This window comes from Siniperca chuatsi, linkage group LG20 (genome assembly GCF_020085105.1).
Source record: "Siniperca chuatsi isolate FFG_IHB_CAS linkage group LG20, ASM2008510v1, whole genome shotgun sequence".
Taxonomy (NCBI): Eukaryota; Metazoa; Chordata; class Actinopteri; order Centrarchiformes; family Sinipercidae; genus Siniperca; species Siniperca chuatsi.
This window is the reverse complement of record NC_058061.1, coordinates 25,303,968-25,327,797: the sequence shown is the minus strand read 5'-3', so window position 1 is coordinate 25,327,797 and position 23,830 is coordinate 25,303,968. Positions and strand designations below refer to the sequence as shown.

At 40.3% G+C, this 23,830-nt stretch overlaps 1 protein-coding gene across 6 annotated transcripts in view; it reads right to left on the bottom strand.

Annotated features, from left to right (window-relative positions):
• Nucleotides 1–5,878: 5,878 nt before the first annotated feature.
• The window catches only part of LOC122867481 (V-type proton ATPase 116 kDa subunit a1-like), a 45,284-nt gene continuing 27,332 nt past the window's right edge, over nucleotides 5,879–23,830 (bottom strand). The window contains exons 19-23 of one of the 6 annotated variants that reach the window (XM_044178317.1): nucleotides 22,906–23,106; nucleotides 20,506–20,523; nucleotides 17,227–17,344; nucleotides 16,839–17,010; nucleotides 5,879–8,548 (exon numbers count right to left, since the gene is read on the bottom strand). In XM_044178317.1, coding sequence (XP_044034252.1) covers nucleotides 8,455–8,548; nucleotides 16,839–17,010; nucleotides 17,227–17,344; nucleotides 20,506–20,523; nucleotides 22,906–23,106 — 603 coding nt within the window. In that variant the 3' untranslated portion in view covers nucleotides 5,879–8,454. The other 5 variants (XM_044178319.1, XM_044178318.1, XM_044178320.1 and 2 more) reach the window with 5 other exon arrangements.

Here is a 23,830-nt window from a genome sequence, read left to right as displayed (position 1 = left end):
TTGCATTAATATCTTACAATGGCCCCTTAAGGAAATTTCCATCACAGATTCCCCTTTTGATCACTGGTGATCACATTATTCTGCTATAACCCTTTACATTTATTGGGATCAGTCATAAGCATCTCAGAATGGAAATGACACATACACTTAACAATCCAAATAATCAATTTCTTTTTCCTTTCGGGTGTTCCCTTTCAGGGGTCGCCACAGCGAATCATGTGCCTCCATCTAACCCTCTCATCCTCTTCACTCACACCAATTAACTTCATGTCCTCTCTCACTACATCCATAAATCTCCTCTTTGGTTTTCCTCTAGACCTCCTGCCTGGCAGCTCCAACCTCAGCTGTTGACCCTAAGTACTTAAAGTCCTGCACCTTCTTCACCTCTGCTCCCTGTAACCTCACTGTTCCACCTGGCTCCATCTCATTGACATACATGTATTCTGTCTTACTGCAGCTAAGCTTCATTCCTCTGTTTTCCAGAGCAGACCTCCATCTCTCTAGATTTTCCTCCACCTGCCCCCTGCTCTCACTACAAATCACAACGTCATCCGCAAACATCATAGTCCACAGAGATTCCTGTCTAACCTCATCTGTCAGCCTGTCCATCACCAGAGCAAACAAGAAGGAGCTCAGAGCCGATCCTTGATGCAGACCCACCTCCACCTTGAACTCCTCTGTCACACCTACAGCACACCTCACCAAGGTCTTACAGCTCTCATACATGTCCTGCACCACTCTAACATACTTCTCTGCCACTCCAGACTTCCTCATACAATACCACAGCTCCTCTCTCGGCACCCTGTCATACGCTCTCTCTAAGTCTATGAAGACACAATGCAACTCCCTATGACCTTCTCTGTACTTCTCCGTCAACATCCTCAAAGCAAATACTGCATCTGTTGTACTCTTTCTAGGCATGAAACCATATTGCTGCTCACAAATGCTCACCTCTGCCCTTAGCCTAGCTTCCACTACTCTTTCCCACAACTTCATTGTATGGCTCATCAGCTTTATTCCTCTGTAGTTGCCACAGCTCTGCACATCTCCCTCGTTCTTAAAAATTGGCACCAGTACACTTCTCCTCCATTCCTCGGGCATCCTCTCACTCTCCAAGATCTTGTTAAACAAACTAGTCAGAAACTCTAGTGCCATCTCTCCTAGACACTTCCATACCTCCACAGGTATGTCATCAGGACCAACTGCCTTTCCACTTTTCATCCTCTTCAACGTCCTCCTCACTTCACTCTTGCTAATCTTTGCTACTTCCTGCTCCACACCAGTCACCTCTTCTACTCTTCGTTCCCTTTCATTTTCCTCATTCATCAACTCTTCAAAGTACTCCTTCCATCTTCCCATCACACTCCTGGCACCTGTCAATACATTTCCATCCTTATCTTTAATCACCCTAACCTGCTGCACATCCTTCCCATCTCTATCTGTTTGTCTGGCCAACCTGTACAAATCCACCTCTCCCTCTTTAGTGTCCAACCTAGCATACAAGTCCTCATATGCTCTTTGTTTGGCCTTTGCCACCTCTACCTTCACCTTACGCTGCATCTCCCTGTACTCCTGTCTACTCTCTTCAGTCTTCTCAGTGTTCCACTTCTTCTTAGCTAACCTCTTTCTCTGTATACAGTCCTGAACTTCCTCATTCCACCACCAAGTCTCCTTGTCCACGTTCCTCTTTCCAGATGACACACCGAGTACCCTCCTACCTGTCTCCCTGATCACATTAGCTGTAGTGGTCCAGTCATCTGGGAGCACTTCCTGACCACCTAGAGTCTGTCTCAGCTCCTCCAAGAAAACTACACGACATTCTTCCTTTTTCAACTTCCACCACTTCGTCCTCTGCTCTGCCTTTGTCCTCTTCATCTTCCTCACCACCAGAGTCATTTTACACACTACCATCCTGTGTTGTCTGGCTACACTCTCCCCTACCACTACTTTACAATCACTGGTCTGTTTCAGATTACAATGTCTACACAAGATGTAGTCCACCTGAGTGCTTCTACCTCCGCTCTTATATGTAACCCTATGTTCCTGCCTTTTCTGGAAGAAAGTGTTCACTACAGCCATTTCCATCCTCTTTGCAAGGTCTACCACCATCTGTCTGAAGACCCATCACATTCTCATCACCTCTGTTCCCTTCATCTACATGCCCATTGAAATCTGCAACAATCACCACTCTCTCACCTCTGGGGATGCTCTGCATCACTTCATCTAACTCACTCCAGAATTTCTCCTTCTCTTCTAACTCACATCCTACCTGTGGGACATAATCACTCACAACATTGAACATCACCCCTTCAATTTCCAGCTTCTGACTCATCAACCTGTCTGATACTCTTTTCACCTCTAGAACATTCCTCACAAACTCCTCTTTCAGGATAACTCCTACTCCGTTTCTCTTCCTATCTGACCCATGGTAGAACAACTTGAACCCTGCTCCTAAGCTTCTAGCCTTGCTACCTTTCCACTTGGTCTCCTGGACACTGCATCATGTCAATCAACTCTCTAGCCTTCCCTGTCATAGTCCCAACATTCAAAGTCCCTACTGTCAGTCCTACATTCTTAGCTTTCCTCTTCTCTCTCTGCCTACGAACACACCTTCCTCCTCTCCTTCTTCGTCTTCGACCTCAATTCAACCTCCACTGTTACATAATTAAATTATTTATGCACATGTCACATTCAATTTTTGCTCTTGTCACCTTCATATATTTCATTCCCCTAATTGCTTTGTCCATAGCACAGTCCATATTTCCTTTGTAAAGTCAATATTTAATTTCAAGTTTTATATCCCATTTCAAAACTAGTACTATTCCATACTGTAAATAGATTTTAAAATGTCAATCTAATTATTATTCTTGGGTGTTGCGTTTTTTGGGAGCAAACGCCAAGACACAATCTTTGTATGCTTGCATTGTTTAATAAAGCAGATTCTGATTGAATGGGCTATGTAATGCTGACATAAAATCCCCAAACCAAGATTCATAAAGATACAAAAAATCACAAGGGTTGTGTAAACAGTAGCCTATGCGTCCCTCGGTATTTGATGACCTGTGAATGAGAACAAGTTGGTCTTTTCAGCCATAACCCCAGCACTTCAGGCCTTCCTCCAAGCCTGTGGTACTAATGCGGTAGATTGTAATATTGTACAATAATCTCTGTAGGTGACTCATTTTGGTCACAAGTTCCACTAAAAAAGAAAAAACAAACAAACAAAAAGCTTAATTTTATATACTGGAGCTAAACCAGATTCATCGTTGGAAAAGCTGCAAACTGGAGAGTAAGACATGTCAGTATGAAGATTCTTCATGGCTCCTGCTTTGAGATACTGCCCTTTGAACCTTGGCCTTGGTGCATGTTTGAAGGCTTATAATCCAGCAACAAAAGAGGCTACAAACATGGGACCAACTGTTATAGAGAGCTCTTGACTCCAGATATCATATGAGCATAGCAACAACTTGGGGTGCCATCAAAAAAGATAAATTTCATTGATCCCACACAGGGGAAATTCGCTTGTTAAAGCAGCTCAAGATTCAACACGTACAGGAAAAGGTTAATAGATAAAAAATAAAAATAAAATAGAAATAGCGAATAGAAAATAAGAACTATAAACACTATATACACCTATCATTTATAGAGCTATGTGATGGTGCACAGAAGACTTGCACAGACATTGTAATACACACATGGTGTGTAGCATTATACTACAAAAAAAAAACAAGGGGGGTGAGGGGGCACAGTGGTGACAGAGATTGTGTCAGGGATCGTGTCTTCCTCAGCTCGGGTTCTGCGCAGTATCTTAGCTCTTCCTAGGACTGCACTCTTCTGGACAGAGACTTCAGATGTTGTACCTGGAATTTGCTGGAGCCAATCTCCCAGTATGGGGGTCACAGCCCCCAATGCTCCGATTACCACTGGCAACACTGTTGCTTTTACTCTCCACATCTTTTCTAGCTCCTCTTTCAGCCCTTGGTATTTTTCAAGCCTCTCGTGTTCCTTCTTCTTGATGTTGCTGTCACTTGCGATTGCTACATCTATCACCACTGTCTTCTTCTGCTATTTGTCGATCAACATGGTGTCTGGTTGGTTAGCCATACAGAATCTTAGCTCAGTCATTCTCAACTACCTTAGGAGGTGTCTTCCATTTTGACCTTGGGACTTCCAGCCCATACTCATGGCAGATGTTCCTGTACACTATGCCAGCCACTTGGTCATGGCATTATATGTACGTTGCTCCTTTCTGCATCTTACACCCTGCTGTTATGTGCTGAACTGTCTCAAGGGCATCTTTGCACAGTCTGCACCTGGGGTCCTGTCTGGGGTGGTAAACCCTAGCCTCTATTGATTGTGTACTGAGTGCCTGTTCTTGTGCTGCCATAATTAGTGCTTCTGTGCTGTCCTTTAGTCCAGCCTTTTCCAGCCACTGGTAGAATTTCTTGATACCAGCCACTTCTTCTATCTGTTGGTGGTACATGCCGTACAGGGGCTTGTCTCTCCTTAATGGTTCATCCTTCTCCTCACCCTTGGGTTTCTGCTGCCTGAGGTATTCACTTAGCCATTTGTCATTGGGGGCCATCTTCCTGATGTACTCCTGGATCTTTGTTGTTTCATCCTGGAAAGTGGTTCTGACACTCACTAGTCCTCATTCTGCTTAGTGTATACTCTCAGGGTGCTGGGCCTCAGGGTGCTGGATTTGGGTGAAACCCTCCATGCATTGTGAGGAGCTTCCTTGACTTGATTGACCTCTATCTCCTCCTTTGGCCAGTTTATTATACCAGCAGGGTATCTGATGACTGGCAGGGCGTATGTGTGGCTGGCTCGGATCTTGTTCTTCCCATTCAGCTGACTTTTCAGGACCTGCCTTACTCTGTGTAGGTATCTGGCTGTGGCTGACTTCCTTGCTGCCTCCTCCTGGTTTCCGTTTGCTTGCGGGATCCCAATGTATTTGTAGCTGCCCTGAACATCTGCAATGTTGCCTCTAATGGTTCAACCCCCTTGGTTTTGACCATTTTCCCTCTTTTTGATACCATCCGTTGTTGGCTTCTAGACTTGTTTTCCATAGCCCCACTGAGTTGATGAAGGCTCTTAGTGTCCTGTTGATCTTGTACATTTCCAAGCATTCCAGTATCCATGTGGCATTGAGTCATAGGCTTTTGTGTAGTCAATCCAGGTGGTACACAGGGCGGTCTGCCTTGTCTCGAGTGACTGCTCTATCAACTAGTAGTTGGTGATTGGCTCCTCTGGTATTACTACCAATTCCCTTCTGGGCCTATTTTCTGTGCAGTCAAATTTATTTACATTGTGCAACTACCTCCTGCTGATGCTCACAGTGTCCTATAGTCCTTTAAAGTATTAAGACTATTTTAAGAGGCACTGAATGCAAAAATGTTTTTTTTCTGGGATTTGGGGACCTGAAGTTTAAATTTAAAGTTTACTTTTCATCATTTAATTAAATTTATTAAATTTGAGTATTTTCAGGCAAAGAAAAATTAAGAAATACATTATGAATAAATACAAAAAAAAAAAAAAAAATCCACCACAATGCAATTCCTAACAGTGGGAGCTTTTTTAGACCATGATGTATGAAAACTTTGGGACATGCAACAGTTTTGAAATCAAAACCACCACCAACAAAGTTAAAATGAAACAGCTGAATTAATTAAACCTGAAAACATTTTTACAGATGTTTTACCTCAGTGTTTCTAAAATTTTGGCTATGGCCCAGATGCTGCATAACATCCAACAATTTTGTAATTAATCAGTTCTATAATTACCACACAGTGAACCTGTGCCCTTCAGGGCTCCTGAGGATCTGAGGATTTACCTGCTTTACCCAGAGAGAGTGAGAAAAAAAAAACAGGACACAAGATGAATGCCCTGGTTTCTATTTATTATTGATCACAAACACATTACCTTCCATATCACCAGTCACTGACCAACATCACTTACATGTGTTGTTTAGAGGCTCTTTTTGTCTGCAGCCTTTTGGCATCAGAATGATACAACTGAAAATCTCATGTAGACTTCACAAACATGTTTTCTGAAGCAAAACAAACAAAAAAAGAATCTAAATAATGAAAATCAAATACAATATCAATGACTTCATTATCATTATCAGACTACCATGATTGTTGTTATGAATATAAACTGTGCCTCAGTTTAAACAGAATAGATGTTTCAATGCAGCACAGCATACTTTAAATCTTCACCTTATTTAACCCTTAATGGGTATGGTGACCAGATTGAGTAATTTGTTTAAAATGTTGCACACTGTAATTTCAAAATTAAAGTTAAGATATGTTGAAAAAGTAGTGTACATTTTTCAAAAACAAAGGAAGGACAAAGTTGTGTCACAATTCTTTCATGAGTGATATTATTTCCCACATTGAAACAACTGGAGGTGATTCCACACAATTAACATTTAGATACTTTAGAGTAAATGTATCAGTACAGTTCTTCAGCTGGGGTACAACAAGAATTCACACAGACTGAGCACAGGGAAGTTACAGATCACAGCACAGAGGACACCATGTCGTCATCTCATCATGGACAACTGTGTTCTCCTCTCAATATAACACTGGGTCATGGTCAGATAATAACAAATCAATACATCCATTTGATCCATACAATGATTCTATAAACTGGTGGAGTTTATAGTGAAATTAAATGGAAATGAACAATGTGATTTCTGGGTGTACTGATCAAATACTGGGAGGAATCATATTGCTTTTTAATCATATTGCAATGCCAAATGTTGAATCATGGCCTTACAATTCCACATCATATCATTTCATGGCAAAAACTACACTCTACAACCCATAGTAAGTGGTAGCTGTGGCAGAAGATAAGCCATGCTGTATGGACAGCACATAAAAGGATAATTCCAGCTTGGGTCTTAATTTTAATAATTGCTGAGATCTGGGAACACACTAAGTCATAGTTGAAGCAGGAAGTTGGTCTGTATACTTTAATAATTTTACAGTTCGCCATTTTCTCTTCCAAATGCGTTTCACATTCATCTGACTGCTCGTGTTTCAGAATCCTTTTTAGCGATGTCACCACATTCGGAGATCTTAGCATTTAACATGACTGGGCCTTTAATACAGTGTTTAGCTATGAAATTAATTCTTACTGTATACAAATGTATCATAGTACAATTCTTCTGTCTTGTGTCTCAATATTGTTATTCCCTTGCACTGTCTGATGATTTGTCAGTTCTTAAAGTAAAACTACAAGCTCAGCGTGAACACTGGGATTTCTGCAATGTTTGTGTAGATTTTCTGATTATACTGGAGTAAAACAGCTGGTCTTACAGTCTTTTTCATTAGCAGGATGAATCTTTAAAGGTTTTTCCATTGCCTAAGTGCTCCATGCTGTACATATCCGTAAGTGAGGGTATTTTACACAGGTTTGCAGTGGTATTTATGTCAACTCTGGATTCTGGTTCAGTTCCAGACACCACCTAACCACACTGAGAAAATCTTGTTCCAAATCCTCCTCCAACAAAACTGTAGTGCAGTTTATTAGGAGAGGCAACTTTAATGTAGACTCACTACAGGAAATGACACCAAAATGCAAAGATGTAGGGGTGTTGTCTCTCAAGCGCCACTGCCATTACTGTGATGGGAGAGTGGAATTGAACACGTTTACACTGACAGGACAGATGTTTGGGTATATCAAGGTAAGCAGTCGCCCCCTCTGACATATGAAGGTATTCTGTGTGAATGTGGAACTTATCCAGTCACAAAGTACCGGGGAGAAATTAGCAGTGTAGCGCTTCTGTCCGACCTACAGTGAAACTGCTGTGTGGAGGAGCTCATTAACCCAGCAGGAATAGTGGTTAGCTATGATTTAAATCATCAAACTTCATGATTTCTTGCATTGTAATCAGAAGAAATGCATGTAATAAAAATCGGAAATGCATGATACTGTAAAAGTGGAATTTCAGCCAGGAAACATAGTACCAAGCTAGCAAGAAGCAAGGGCTGGTGGCTCACCAGTGGTCCTGTGTAGGCAGATCACTTGGTCTTTAGTGGTCCCTGGTCAGTCTTTTGTTGGCAAGCCACTCAGAAAGTCATCTAAACATGAAGATTTTCCAAGTTTTACTTCTGCCTACAATCCAGATTCATCTATAAGGACACAGACCAGGCCAAATGTATTTGGTTATGGATATCTTAGAAGGAAAGTTGGAAGAGGAGATGTTATTACAGCGGTTGTGAACATGCTGAGTGCTGAGTACAGTGATGGTACTGTGCCACAGCACTAGAAGCTCCAGTATGGGCATAGTGTGCTCTGGAAAAACCCTTTACAAGGACTACATTATAACTCATACGCAAACGTTTCACAAATGACCACTAGAGGGGGACAGAGGGCTGCACCTGGGCTCATGCACACAAACACATACATAGAGGAGAGAAGGGAAGGCTGGGGACTCTGCTGGGACTCTCACTCGTCAAATCGTCCCTCCAGGATGCTCTCAAATGAGAAGGGGACAAACTTGAAGCCCTGGCCAGAGTAGAACTTGTTCTGGAACTCCACCCTGAAAAGGAACGACAAGCAGAAAGAAACTGGTGGTGAAAACTGGGGTTTAATGAGTATGGTCAAATATATCGATATATACATATCACAAGATCAAAGTGTTTCCTGTTGAATATTATTCTTGTCAGGGTGAACTGAGGAAGATTATTCTCAAGCTGAAACACTGTCAGTTAATAAAATATATCATGAATAATAATATAACTGAGCTTTGGACAGTGAGCAGGATCTCTATTTTGTCCCGTTGGTGGCTCTTCTCCATTAAACATAACAGGCAAATTCTTGTATTTATCTTCCCAAAATGGTCAACATATTTGACCATTTGACCACAAGGTAAATATATAATAAACAAACATTACCACGACTAAAGGCGTCAGGATGTTAAAGAGCATCTAAAACCCTTTTCCTATACTGATATTGGAATTGGGACTCTGTGACCTACAATTTTGGTAACTTTTCAAAGGACAGCTCTGTTCTTTTCTCAAAATAACACTGGTTCATGGTCAGGAAGTAACAAATCAATACATCCATTTGATCCATATTGATTCTAAACTGTGGAGTTAAGTTAAATTAAATGAAAATTAAACATTTCTGGATATACTGATCAAATACTGGGAGGAATCATATTGCTTTGTAGTCATATTACAAATATCACCAAATGTTAACTCACGGCCCTACAACGCAACACATTCATTTCATGGCAAAAACTACAATTTACAATCCATAGATAATAATTAATATTATAAAGAGTACGGTCTAGACCTGCTCAATGAAAAGTGCAATGAGATAACTTCTGTTATGAATTGGCACTATATAAATATAAATTTGAATTGAACTGAATTGAATAGATTGTTTCTAAGTGGTGGTAGCTGTGGCAGAAGTTACCCCATGCTGCATGGACAGCCCATTAAAGGATAATTCCAGCTTATTACAACTTGGTTCTTAATTTAATTGCTGAGATCTGGGAAACAGTACAATAAGTCAAAGTTGAAACAGAAAGTTGGTCTCTAAACTTTTACAGTCTGCCCTCATTTTCTCTACTAAAAACTGACAATCATACCCACTTCATGCAGTAATTGGCCAGGTGAGTATAGGTGAGAAACATAAGTATAGCTGACGCTGATGGGACTGTCATTAGTTTGGAAGGTATTTAGTCATAAATTAAAGTATTTGACAGATAAATATTTTGACGTGATGATGGTGCTTAAAACATTTAAAAAATGCCCTTGGAGTCTTAATAACTATGTTAGCATTACTACAAGAAGACAAAACAGTGTATCAAGACAACAAAGAAAGAAATAATAATACGTTTTTTCCCCAGCTGGGTAGATCATGGATACCTGCAGCTTTCTTGTTCAGACTACCATTATCTTCCAGTGACATCCTGGCTGAGCTGACTCATTGTCTGAAAGGCAACCGCCAAAACCTCGCTCTTCTAATCAGACAACTTCACCTGTCATACTAACAGACCGACTGATGTGCTAATGATCCCTTTTTATACTTATTTTGACTTTTCCAGTCAAAACAAAGACAGGAACCCGCCAGCAGATAGCATTAAAGTACGCTAGAAACCAGGAAAGTTAGCATGTATAACCTTAAGACTGAAGTGCAGTTTGTACCTTGATATAATGTTGTGATATTAATCTTATTCCTTAAAACTAATATTTATTTGGCTGTTATGTCTTTAAGGTAGGGCACATTCCAAGTAAATCAAATTCAAATCCTCCCACACAACAGTGCAATTAGTCTCTGCTCTCTGAAATGACATACTATTATTATTACTATACTCATACTGTACAAATTAAAGTGCCTCTCCATAGTAAGGTGCCTTTGATAAAGGGTTTATGAAGGGTTATAAGTTGTGACTAATGGCTTTATTTTAGTTGTTAATAAATCATAAATCATGCACTCAATTGATCATTTATAAGCATTGATAAGAACAACTTTTGGGTTGCCAGTTGCCAATCCCAGTTTGACCACTTGGAATGGACCAAAATCCATTAATCAACCACTTATTAATATTTATAACTGCAGACTTGATGGATTTAAACCACTTAATGAATGTGTTATTAACATTGCTAACTGTGGATTATTAAGAAGTAAGAAACCCATGAGTATTTATTTGTGCATTACCAACATTTATAACTCCATTATTACCAAATAGAAAGGATAAACACAAGTCAATGGGAGTTTTAAAATTTAAAGCAGTAAGATTACAAAGTTATAAACTCTTTATAAAGGTTCCTCATTAGAAAGTGATAGCAAAATATGTCTTGAAAACCACAAGACTGGTTAATCTACTTCCTGAACATGCTTTAATAAAACCTCAGATAAACTTTGTAGCTGCAGTGCAGCGTGGCATTGGGGAAATCCAAGTGGAACTTTTTCCACATGCAGGAAACCACTCCGCCCATCGGCCCACATTTCTGGCTTTAACAAGCTCCATGTTCCACAGACCAGATGCTTAGCAGTAAGCTAGTGGGAAGCTTAGCCTTTTGAAATCCTTGAACTCTTCACTTTGTTGTTTGTACAGAATAACATGTCTCAGACATTTACACACACACAGATGACAGCAGTAGGTAGAAATGAACTGTGAGAGTCAGTGAATGGAACACATAAAAGGAATACAGTCTTATGAACTGCACAAACTCAGATTGCTATGTGACCAAATATGGCTGCTGAAAGCCACAGTCATTGACACCTCCTCTCATATCTCTACCAGTAAAACAAGACTCTGATGTGCTGCCTGCTTATTGAGAAAAAGTTATGTTCATACAGAAAATGAACTTTTTCAATGAATATGTGATAAAGTTCATCAGTTTTTGAAAACATTTCCATTCTGGGGTGCCTGCTACTTCAGATGACAGGGGAGTTGGAAACATGGAGAATGCTAACTGCACTTTTTAAAATACAGTTTTTGTGAATTTCTGGCTATTTCCCCCAAATTAAGGGGTTATTATATCTTAAAATAAAAAGGTCACAGAGCTTTAAGCAATAAAGTTATTAATAATACACAATAACATTCTTTTCAATACCAGCAATCACTTTCTATGAGGGGCGGCTGTGGCTCAGGAGGTAGAGTGGGTCGTCCATTAATCCCAAGGTTGCTATATAAGTGCAAGTGCTATATAAATATAATCCAGTTACAGACTGTAAGACTTGATTGTAAGATTGTAAGTGAACTGCACTTAATTTTCTGATTCATCTGCAGTAAAATGAAAATCATTTGGTTTTCGCTCTTTTACCATATTTTGAGAATTTTCCTCAGCACGCTAAATTTACTTGCATCCACAGTTAGAATAATGTAATTCTCAAATCCTGGCAACCTCTGATGTCTTCATTTAAGAAGAGGGGATTTTTAGTTCCTTCTGGTTCCTGGCCTCAGCAAGCAAGGGGAGTGCCCAGGAATGTCTCCCAGCCGTGGCAAATATTTGGCCTGCTGGACCTGCGAGAGGACAACACTTAAAAAGACGAAAGAAATGAGAGATCCTCTTATCTGCCTCTCCACACATCTGTGGAGGTGTAAAAAATGCTCGTACCTAACACACACTACACTCGACTTACTCTGGTGTGTGTGTTTGTGTGTGTGTGTCTGTGTATGTTTGTACAAATAACTCATCAGTATGTGTGAAAAGTGGACAGCAGAGCAGAGGGTCCAGGTTGACTGCTGTTTACTTTGAACATGACTATTTCCATTCACCCACCTCTGTGAAAAATACTCTACTACTCTTTTTAACCTTAGCAGAGACCTGTTGAGCCGACATGCTACTGCTTTATTAACAAAGTGCCTCACATTCATACAGTTACACACACTGGAGTCTGAAATCTGCCCAGTATAACCACAGCCTCTTTCTGTGGACCACTGGAAGCTTATGCATTCACTTTGTTAGAAAAGTTAATTGAGAAACTCACTCTGTCATGGCTGAAGCACTGAGCTCCATTCTGTTTAGACAGTGTGGCTCCTGCCTCAGGGGACACCCTTCCTCTTTAGTTCACTGATTCACTCAGTGTTCATGTCATTTGAACATTCTAATTTAAAGGAGCTGTAACCCACTGAGCAATTTTCCGTTGATTCGACGTCTAAAAGACGTTTAAATAGCACATAGCCATCTAGTTTAAAATGTTTAAGACTTGAAACTAGTGATTGAGACCATAAAGTGTTTACTGAGGTAATAAATCAAGTGAGAAGTAGGGTCATTTTCTCATAGACTTCTATACAATCTGACTACTTTTTGCAATCAGTGGAGTCGCCCCCTGCTGGCCATTAGAAAGAATGTAGGTTTAAGGCACTTTCTCATTGGCTCCACTTTCTGGCCCAGATGTTGCCGCTTGGTATAAAAAGAGCACAGAGAGGGTGGGATAACAACACAGGCAGAGGGAGTGTGACGTCATCCTCTGCTCAGGATGCCATTACTCCACTATAACTTAGTATCTATAGTTGTTGCTATATTAATGTTCAGAATCTCAGTTACAGAACCTTTAAATTCCAAATCTATTTTACACCTTTTTTGTTACCTCTGTATATCAATACTGAGTTTTTGAAGCTGATAAAAATATCTTATTTGAGAATTTAAACGATAAGACTGGCGATTCTATATATTTTTCTGTCTTATTGTAATAAATCCTACCCTGTCTGTGGCTCTCAGCCACAAGCCCATTGGTTCCTACTGAAGATGTAAATCTTTAAAAAATAGCTCACAAGTATGTAGTTTCATTTAAAGAAAAGGCTAAGTTATTTCTTAAAACAGCTGGCCACTGTGGCTTTTATCAAACTTTGCTCAAGCAGGAGGAAATGCATTTGCTGGGAACAATTTTTAGTGGTGGATTGATACACATGGTGCTCTAGTGAGCGACACATAGAAGCGCTTTCTGATCTGACACCCCTATCAGCAAGATGACACCATTTGTCTGTGCCTTCCAAAACTGTTACAAATGTTGAAAAATATGTTTTATAATATGACAACGCTATGATTAAGGTTTAGTAAATTTTAAGCACAAAAATCACTTGGTTAGGTTTAGGGAAAGATTACATGGAGGTGCAGATTATCTCCATTTAATGTCAGTTGGTACACACCCATTTTTGGACGTCATATACAGTATATGTCCTATGCAGGTTCAATACCTTAGATGAAAATTTTAAGTCTTTTAAAGAATGCCTTTGAATGTCAAGTTGCGTTCATGACAGGCTCGCTATTAGACGTCTGGCCAAGACCCCCTCTGATCGTGTATGGACATTAAGAACATGGTCAAAATTTAAACTTCTTTATAAGACCACTTCTGAATGTCAATGAACGTTGACAGGCTCACGACTAGAAAGCTTGTTAAGACCATGACTAAACGTCAGTAGACGTTCAGAACTGAGTCACAATTTAGATGAGTGAATGTTCATGCTGTTAAGACCCCCACACAGTTTGACCATTTTGTGTCCAAGTGTGGTGTCACTTTGATGCGGTCTTCCACCAAGAAAGAACCGTCAGGATTTCTAGAAATACAGAAATACTGCTTAACTCAAGAACAGATTCTACTGTCGCTCAACTGTGGCCACCCAACACTGGCTTTACTCATAATTGCGGATTTCCTACATTTGTACCGCTAGAGGAATCCGCTGCTAGCTAGCATTGGCTGGTTTTTAGCCAAAGTAGCTAGCTAGTGCCCCAAGACGCAGTGTCTTATATCTCCAAGACTCCGGATACAATGCCCTGTGGAGACTGCCAGCTGCTCCAGAAGGCTAACAGAAGCATAACTAACCTCAAGGAGAATATCTGTAAACTCTCAGATGAACTGAAAAAGAAGGATAGTCTCTTGTCCGCCTTCAGTGACACCGCCTCTGCCCAGGCTAAAAAGACACTGGCGATGAACTCGATCATATCTGACACCGTCCTGTGGGATCCAGTAACCCGTCCTCAACCCTCCTCCTGCTCAACTCACAATCTAGACCAAGGTAGTGGTCAGGGGCTGCAAGAAAAGTGGTCACCAGGCAGTCTCACCACCTCCTCTCAATATGTCAAATCCCAACGCTGCTTTCCTGTGTTCCTCAATAAACTGCCAGCGGTCCTAGAACGCCATCCAGACTGCTCCAACCTGGTCATTCACGTGGGATCAAATTACGTCAGTCAGAAATCCTCCGTGCAGACTTCCAACTACTCATCTCTGCTCTAAAGGGCAATGGTAAACGCATCCTTATATCTGGTCCAATCCCATCTCTTGGGCGGGGCTGTGGCCGTTTCTATTATTGCACACCTGGCAGAAAGGAAAAATGCAATGCAAAATGAATGAATCTGGACTTTATTGACAATTTTGACCTGTTCTGGAATCGTAGGCAACTGTACAGACCCGACGGACAACATCCAAACCTGCATCGGGTAAAGCTGCTCTCTGCGAACATTGACTATGAATTGGTTAACCTGCAAAATGCCTGTCAGACTGTCTGAGACAGTCCATGCCACCATGAACAGGAGTGTAAATGGTAATGACTGTACTTGTATAGCGCCTTTCTAGTCTTGCAACCACTCAAAGTGCTTCATCATTACATATCACATTCACCCTATTCACACACATTCAACTGAGTTCTTTCAACTCATACAACTGAGTTTTAACAAGGTCAAAAAAGAGGGAGCCCATTACTCCCATTCTTGCCTCCCTACACTGACTCCCTGGTAGCTACAGGACTTATTTTAAAATCCTGATGCTTACAAAGTGTTAAATGGTCATGCCCCCTCTTACAATACAGAACTCCAGTCCCCATATCACACTGTGAGAGAACTGAGATCATCTGACCAAAGACTTCTGTCTGTCCCGAGATCCAGGACTAAGTGTTATAGGGACAGGGCCTTCTCTATCGCTGCCCCAAAACTATGGAATTCTCTTCCTCCCACCATCCGATTCTCCCCTACTACACAACCAAATAAAGAAACATGTATTTTCTGTTTTTGCAGCGCATTTCTGTATTTTTCTCAATGCAGCAGTTTTGCTGCACATGTGTTGTCAAATTGATGTTTTCTTAATTTGCTTGTGATTTGTCTATCTGCATGAGTTTTCTTAGGTTGCAGTGCGTTGAGCTCTAATGGTCGTAAATATCCGTATATATCAATCTCATGTCACATTAGATATGGAGCTGGAGTCAGCAACAAAATGTTGAACTATACATTTAAGTGCCTTTTATGTTTTCTAACAAGAAAAGTAAAAGTACAGTAGTTGTATTTTCTTATCATTATTACAATAACAAAAACAGGAAAGGGGGAGAGAGAGAGACAATGACATGCAGCAAAGGGTTCAAGCCTGGGACGCTGCGGTAAGGACTCAGCTACTGGGGCGGCGCTCCCAGACAAGTGATGATTCTTAATGCCAATTTTGTTGACTTTCTGACCTTTGACTTGCACCACTATCATCACAAAATTTCAAACACTTGGTCTATGACAAGGTAAATACCAATGGCCACATTTCACTGAAACTTTGCTGAGGATATTAAAGAGAGATTCGCCCAAATTACAAAAAACATAGTTTAACATTCTTCTTTTAACACTCTCCAAAAATGAGAAATATCACTTTTTTTTTCATTTTGGATGGAAGGACTGTTTCACTTTCTCTCCCTCACAGTGTGTAGCTACTTTTACTTTTTTTTTATTGATACATATCTACTATCTGACAGAGAAGCTCAGTGTGTATATGAATCAGTCCCTATGTGCTTATAAATCACTAGATGCATATAATTATGTACTCTGTGCTGAAAGGGATGTTTCCCACTTGGGATACTGAACATTTATCATCCATCACTTTCACAACACCTCCTCCTCATAGTTCTCTGCAGTACTCCGCCTGTGTCCACATCTCAAAACACTGGTGCAGGCTGGATCAGCAGGGTGGAGGTGGTGCTAGGAGGTGATGGAGCTGGAGGGTGTGAGGTTATCTGGAGTCCTGTACACTCACAGTTTGGTAAACCACTTTAAGTCAGGAATGTTTCATTCTGCTAGCATTCCTTATGCGCACGTAAAACTGAAGAACTGCAACTTTGACAGAGATACTTGGTTCAAGAGGTAAACAATGACAGCTCGCTGGGTGTATGTTTTCTATCAATGTGGGATTCATTGTGTAGACTTGAGAGTGTTTACTTTCTGCATGTGCTCCGTGCATGTGATGTATGTGTACATGGTGAGTATGTGTGAGTGTGCATGTGCTCACCTTGCAAATATGCACATATAATAGTTAATATAATATTAGCATGCATGTGGGCTGTATGTGTGTGGGTATTTCATATATATATATATATCGTGTGTGTGTGTGTGTGTGTGTCTAACCAGTGCAGACGCAGGGCATGCAGGAAGGCTGACAGCCCCTCCATGATGAGCAGGATGGCAACAGTGAGGGTGGCAAAGGCAGAGAAGATGATGGACAGGCCGAAGAACCCACCCCCGCTCCTGGAGGACAGACCGAGGTGCATCACCATAGACCAGAGCACCTCTGACAGCTCTGCACACACACACAGTGATGACAACAAGGTTTTCACCAAAATATACATGTCAAGCATCTTTGAAGCCAGCGTTATTGAACTAATGTAGCTACTGTATATAGTCAAATAGGGTATAGAAAAGGGTCTTTATCTACAAAGTCTTTAGATAATGTTTTGCAGAATATGTATCATAAAACTGTGCATGCTTGTGCGTGTGTATGTATGCTTTTACTCACGTGCATGAGCCAGGCTGAGGGCCCAGAGGCGCAGGTAGGAGGCTGTGTTGGAGATGCATCCCAGACAATACTCTATGGTGTGGATTGCCTGGTGGACAGCGACGTCACCAAAGTCAAACTGTGGTGGAAAGACAAGATGGTTAGCGCACACGGCAAGGTTACAGTATAGTAACATATTTTTGTATATATATTTGTGTGTGATTGGTTGTTGATTTTTTTGGGAGTGCAAAGGAATGGCTTCAGTGTCTTATTTAGGAACACAATTTTCATAGGACAAAGCTGACGCACTGCTGTTAATGGACTCATTACACACATTTTTAACCTTTACTTAATCAGGAATGTATCACTCAGAACTTTTACATGCACAGTAGTAATCTGGTTACTGTAATTCCATGTGTACATGCAGCGAAACAGGCACCTTGCAGGGGCTCAAAGCCCATTAATCACCACGGCCTTGCTCAAGGGCACCTCAGTGGTGGTAGTGAGGGGAAAGTGCTGCTCTTTCACTTATCCTGCCAGTCCAAAGGTTGAAATGGCAACCCTCAGGTCACAAGCCAACTTCCCTAACCTTCAGGCCACTGCTGCATCCACTGTAGTATATCTGTATTCTTCGTGGTCATAACAGGAACATTAATCAGGTACTGCAGTGATTCCACTTTCATAAAGTCTCAGAACATACAAAAATAATGCAGCAGAGGCAAAGTTCCAAAAACACTGGATCCTCAAGCGTCTCTCATAAGACCATCCCTGCCTGGTAAACACACGTTTATGTCACATTCTATGTGGAATTTGCATTGTGCTACTGTATGCTTTCTTACCTCCTGCTCTCTCTCTAAACTCAACCGGCAGTGGCGGATGGCCGCCCACCATTGAGTCTGGTTCTGTCCAAGGTTTCTGCCTCTTAATGGAAGTTTTTTCTTGCCACTGTCGTGCTTGCTCATGGTGGGATTTGTTGGGTCTCTGTAAATATTATATAGAGTACGGTCTAGACCTGCTCTATAGGAAAAATGCAGTGAGATACCTTCTGTTATGAATTGGCGCTATATAAATAAAATTGAAGTCTTTCAAACTCCACACCCCCAGTAGGTAGCATGTTAGAGGTTTGTTATATTTCCAGTCTCAGTCTTAACAAAGTTCCTCCAGAGCTACAGAAGGCATTATGCAACTGCTTTCATAGGCTGAGTAGTACTAATCATGACAAGTAAATGACTTTGACATGTAAAATCGGTGGATTACATCTTCAACGATAATGATTCTTTTGTCTGCAGCTTTGCTCCAATCACTACAGTATCTCCCTTTAAGAATGAACATTTCTGTTTAGTTTAGCTTTTAATTAGACTACTATTGTGAGTGTGTGCTTTTGTCTGAATCTATGTTTTAAAATGTTTTGACTGTTTAAGTATAAAAATGAGAGTATAAATTAAACAGCGTGTGTTTTAAACAGTGACTGCAATAGTGAACATCACTGGAAAAAAGACTATAACAATAGAATTGGCAGTATGTCATTACTTACACATACATAGCTTATCAACGGAGGTGTGTAAAACAAACATTTTACTTTCTACTTAACACTGAGAGATGATTATCACCGAGCTCTGCTATTCTAAATGTGGCCAATAATAACAACTGTACTGTCAGTATGGCATGAACTGTGGAAATGACCTGAAATGGAAATTCTGTTATCATCTTAATGAGTGGCTCCTTTGACACCTGCCTGAGCCTTTAGCTCTGATCAGGCAGAAAACAAAAATCCAAGACATCTGGCTTGTAGAGTTATTTTTTTTTTTTTTTTGCTTTTTTCCCCAGCAGGATCACAGTACAGGGATTTGTTTGTGTACTGTAAAGCCAACAGAATTCCTCTGTTCTCTCCTTCCTGGAGCAAGACTCGCCTTTCCTGTATGAAGTGGGCAGGGAGGGGGAGTCATGGAGTCTATTGCCCTATGTCGCTCTTGTTGGGTTTGACATTGTGCTAGTCTGGTATCCTCTTCCCAAATTTCTCTTTTGTCCTTAGACCCATGAAATAGAGTTCATGGAAGCAGCACTCATTGTTGTTCCCATTCAAAGGCTAAGTGGCTAATGAAAACAACACTGGCTAACATGCCGTAATGGAAAAATACAGGCCAGTGGCTCTGATTAATAATGTTATGACCAAACATTTCAGCTGAGCAGCTGAGTCATGTGATTTCACAACATACATTTACAATGTACAAGACTCTGGATGTGATGGAGTGGGTAAATAAACAGCTCACTCAAAAGACAGTTTTCAGTATCCACAAACTAATTTCAAACTGAGTTTCTTTTGATACAGGGACAAAAGAAAACTCAGGTGCTGATTCAAAATTTAATCAGAACATATTTCAAAAACAAGGCTGTATTAGAGACAGAGATGGCGACTTAAACTACGGTATATTTCAAGAGCAGAGCTGTTGTACTAGGACTTGATTGTTATGACCCAGACTTGATATTTTGACTTCATTCTGAAGATGATAGATGTTTCCACTCAGGGTTTTTAATGCACAAATTGAAAATATGTAGAAAAACAAGTGGATAGAAACACTTTATGATAGCCTTATCTGACACAGTGAGCCTCTCAAAAGGAAAAACTATTGTGTAGTATGATCCCCACATAATACAGCCGTATTAAAAATATTGAATGGGCACTGTTTTGTTTGTTTTAGACACACTATGACTTGCACTCAACCCTGATTTGGACTTGTTCTTCACTCGATCTTGAAACTGCACATGGATTTGTCACTGATTATACTTCAGTGGCTTGTCATCAGCTCTATTCAAGGGGACACTACAAAAATATCCAACTTAACAAGTCATTAGGTCTCTCATTGAGTCTTAAAAACTCATTTTTACAAGTGATGAGATCTGACAAAAAGTTGATACTGGCAGAGTGATTTAATTTATTCTGCCTTGTTTCAACAAATGACACTTGACTCAAGAAAAATCTTGCTACCAATGAAAAACTTTTTGCTTTTGTAAAATGTGTTGAAAATCAAGACTTGAATGACCTGCAGTGTGGCTTGTCACTGTTTCTGTGACAGACGCAAACACACATGTAAAGCTGTGTGTTTGTGTCTGTCACAGAAACAGTCACACACATAAACATGCCTGGTACTAAGAGGTGGACAGTATAGAAGTACAGGAGACTTCAGACAGATTAACCAGAGTTCAAAGAAAGAAAGACCACCACTTGGTACTAAAGGCACAAATAGATCAGGCAAGACAGCATCCAGACATGCTAAGAAGATACCAAACTCAGGTTCTTACCGCCTCTTCCTCTGAGTGCTTGAAAGGAAGCAAAGGTCAAAGGTTAGTGGTAGAATTCACAAACTGCATTGATCCAGAAGGTTCCATCCTTCTTTTGGATCATTGTTTTGCAGTATATTTTACTAGACTCTAGAGTTCTGGAACCTGACCCAAACCTAACATGTCCTGAAAAAGGTATCAGTTGTCAAATGTAATTTAATAAGAAATTCCACTATTCCGATCATCTGCATCCATTTGCATCATGTGTTGCAAATAGATATGCACTTGAGGGAAAGAGATAGCATGTGGCAAATGAAATGCATTAGCCTGGCAAGCTAGCAGCCAATAATAGATGGAATGAAGCAAAATATAACCTCAGTCTCCAGTCAGGTTCGTGTCCTAAATTTGGCACTATTTATGTTCAGCCGGGTTGGATCTTAAAGGATAGGTTCCGATTTTTAAAAATGTATATCTTAATACAATACTCTCATGCAATATGTATGCTGAAAGAGTTATCGGTCACAGAAATCAACACATAAGGTGTGCATCTGACAAAGTTACAGTCTATAACATAATCTAACATTATAATGTAATATTCCCTTTTTGCGTGTCCTTGCTAAGCCATGGCGGGGGGGATACAGTACGTCCTGGAAATCACATGTAGGTTTGTTGCAGAGACACAGCACCGGCATACACCTACACACGACTGGATTTAGATACCCACTTAATAAGACCAATTTAGACTGCTGAAATCTTAAATTAGCTTCAGCTGAATTTTAGAATGTTTTTTGCACAGAACAAGGACTGTGGATTTTGACGCTCATCTCTTACAATGTAGTCATGTTAATTTCCCAAATAATAACCAGCACTGCCAGAAACCATTGATTAGAAGTTCAAAGGTCAATGTATGTACTTTAAATGACATTCACAATTCAAAAGAGCCAGATAAAACACAAGAGAAAAGGAGAAGACAGATTTTCCATTTACCTGTATCAATCAATGTACACTGCACTGTACTACAATGTACTGCATTTTCTATAGTATGTAGTAAGTTGATCAGCCAGATACTCTTACAGTCACTTGCTACTCCCAACATTATGCAATATTAAATTCCATAACCTTGTTGATAAGTCATTCCCATGTGGAATATCATATGCTTGGAATAATGATGACAAAATGCAGTCTTATTACATTTAAGGTATGCAATAGTTATCACAACATAAACACTCAAGAGATTTATTATGCAGGAGACCTGGCAGACACCAAGCCTCTGAGTCACAGATAGAACTGGGTGGTATTTTCAGAAATTCCATTCGCTGGTTCTCATGAAAACCACCTCGCTGTTTATGTTTCTGAAATGGAAATCCATCTCTTATCTGCTCCAGTCCATCCCTGCCCGGCCTTTCTGTCTGCGCGCTGTTGTGCCCACATTGCTCTCTGATAAGAACATACAACAGGGAGTAAAGCATGGCGCTGGTGAATGGAAGTATTTTTTTAGTTATAAGCTTTTGACAGTCTAAAGCTGTAACTACACTGAGCTGAACTAAACTATTGTCCTCATTGAGCTTATATGATTGATTATATAGCAGACTACATGTTTGTTAGCGAGCCCAAATACAAGTGATTGTAGTGCAACAAAAAAACACTATTTAGGTGTTTGAATGGCATTTTGACCCCACCAGAAAAAAAAGATAACATGGAAACCTTTTGCAATGACAAACTTTCAAATGAAACACTTTTAAATACATGTGCATGTACAGGTACCGGTGAAATCTTAAATCAGAATCAGTATTAAGTTGTGCCCCAAATCTAGTGCTGAAATGATTAGTCGACAGCAATATTGATACTTGATTAAGCATCAAACATTTAAAAATTGCAATGAGTCTTTAGTGTCTATATCTAGTCCTGAGTCAAACCCATTTTAAAGTCCCTTTAACATGGGCTGTTAAAGGGAGCTGTCGTAAGGAAGAACTTGCAATATTCTCTGCTAAGTTGATGGGTGCATGAGGTTTCAGTACCACAACATCAGCTAAAAGGCACATCAGGTAAAAGGCCAATGCTAAGAAAGAGGATATTTTAGGTATGTGTTTCATATTTTGGCATACAGAAAATTGAAATAACCCATCAAATTAAATACGGACAGCAAACCTTTTAAAGTGCCTGGAAAAGTGGAAAACTAATTTGTTCGTTTTCAGAACACAAAGTAAAAATCTTGTACTAGCTCAGTGACCTCTTTCATCTGTAACATACAGAGAACACAGAGAATAGTCCAAGTCCATATACAATAGTGAAAGTATAGTTAGCATCATAAAAACTACTACACCTACTAAAAACTATTCAAATTTTAAATCCAAACAAAATAAAGTCTGGAAGAGGATGGACTTTGAATCAGTGATGTTTGGTGATATTTTATGGGCTCACCTCATCTCCCTCCTCTGAGTGCTGGGAGAGCTGGTCGTGGTCCATGATGCCAGCCTCGTCCTCCGTGGGCCCGTTGCCCACCCGCACCCCTCCAAACTTCTGCGTGCCCTGTTGGGTGAGTCCGGTGCATGATGAGGACACGCCTGTTTGCTCTAAAGACTGCTCTAGATTCTCTGCAGGGGTTTCTTCCCTCTTCTGGGACTAGATACAAAAGCCACAAGAGCTGTGTCTAGCTTAAAGCAAGCCTTAGGTTGAACGATTTCTTCTTAATTTACTCCAATTTTTTAAGTAAAACAGGGCACCCAGCACAGAAAGTGAAGGCTTTCATTCCAAAATGAAATACATCCTCCACTTGTGAAACCTGGTACTTACTTTTAATAAATAAAAGGTGGCAAAAAAATGAAAATTTTCAAAGATACAATAATCAACTGAAATCTAGTAAAACAATGTTATTTTATAGACTAAACCAGTATTACATTATTAGACTGGGGTAACCAATCATTTATTGGACAGCAAGATAATCTCACTGGTTGAGTTAAGCCTCAACAGAGGTGAAGACTCCATTTTGTAAAGTGCAACTTGTAAATGTAAAACTTTAAATGGCAAAGAAAAAACTAAAACCAACATGTCCTGTTGGGTCATCGAGCTACCAGTATGGGTGGGCGGTATACTGGTTTCATCACCATCACCTGCCACTGCCAGGACATGGATTTTGCAATACCGTCATTACCACGATAAATGTTTTAGCATATTAAAACTAATGTGCTTTACTGTGGCTGCAATAACATGCAGGTAGAGGGCTACGCACGTACTCATAGAACTGGAGTTAAATCCAGTAACTACTATTTTCCTCGCTAACGGCAACTCCGATAACACAAAGATGTGGAATGTATGAGCAAAGCCCGCCAATTTCTCTGTTGTTGGC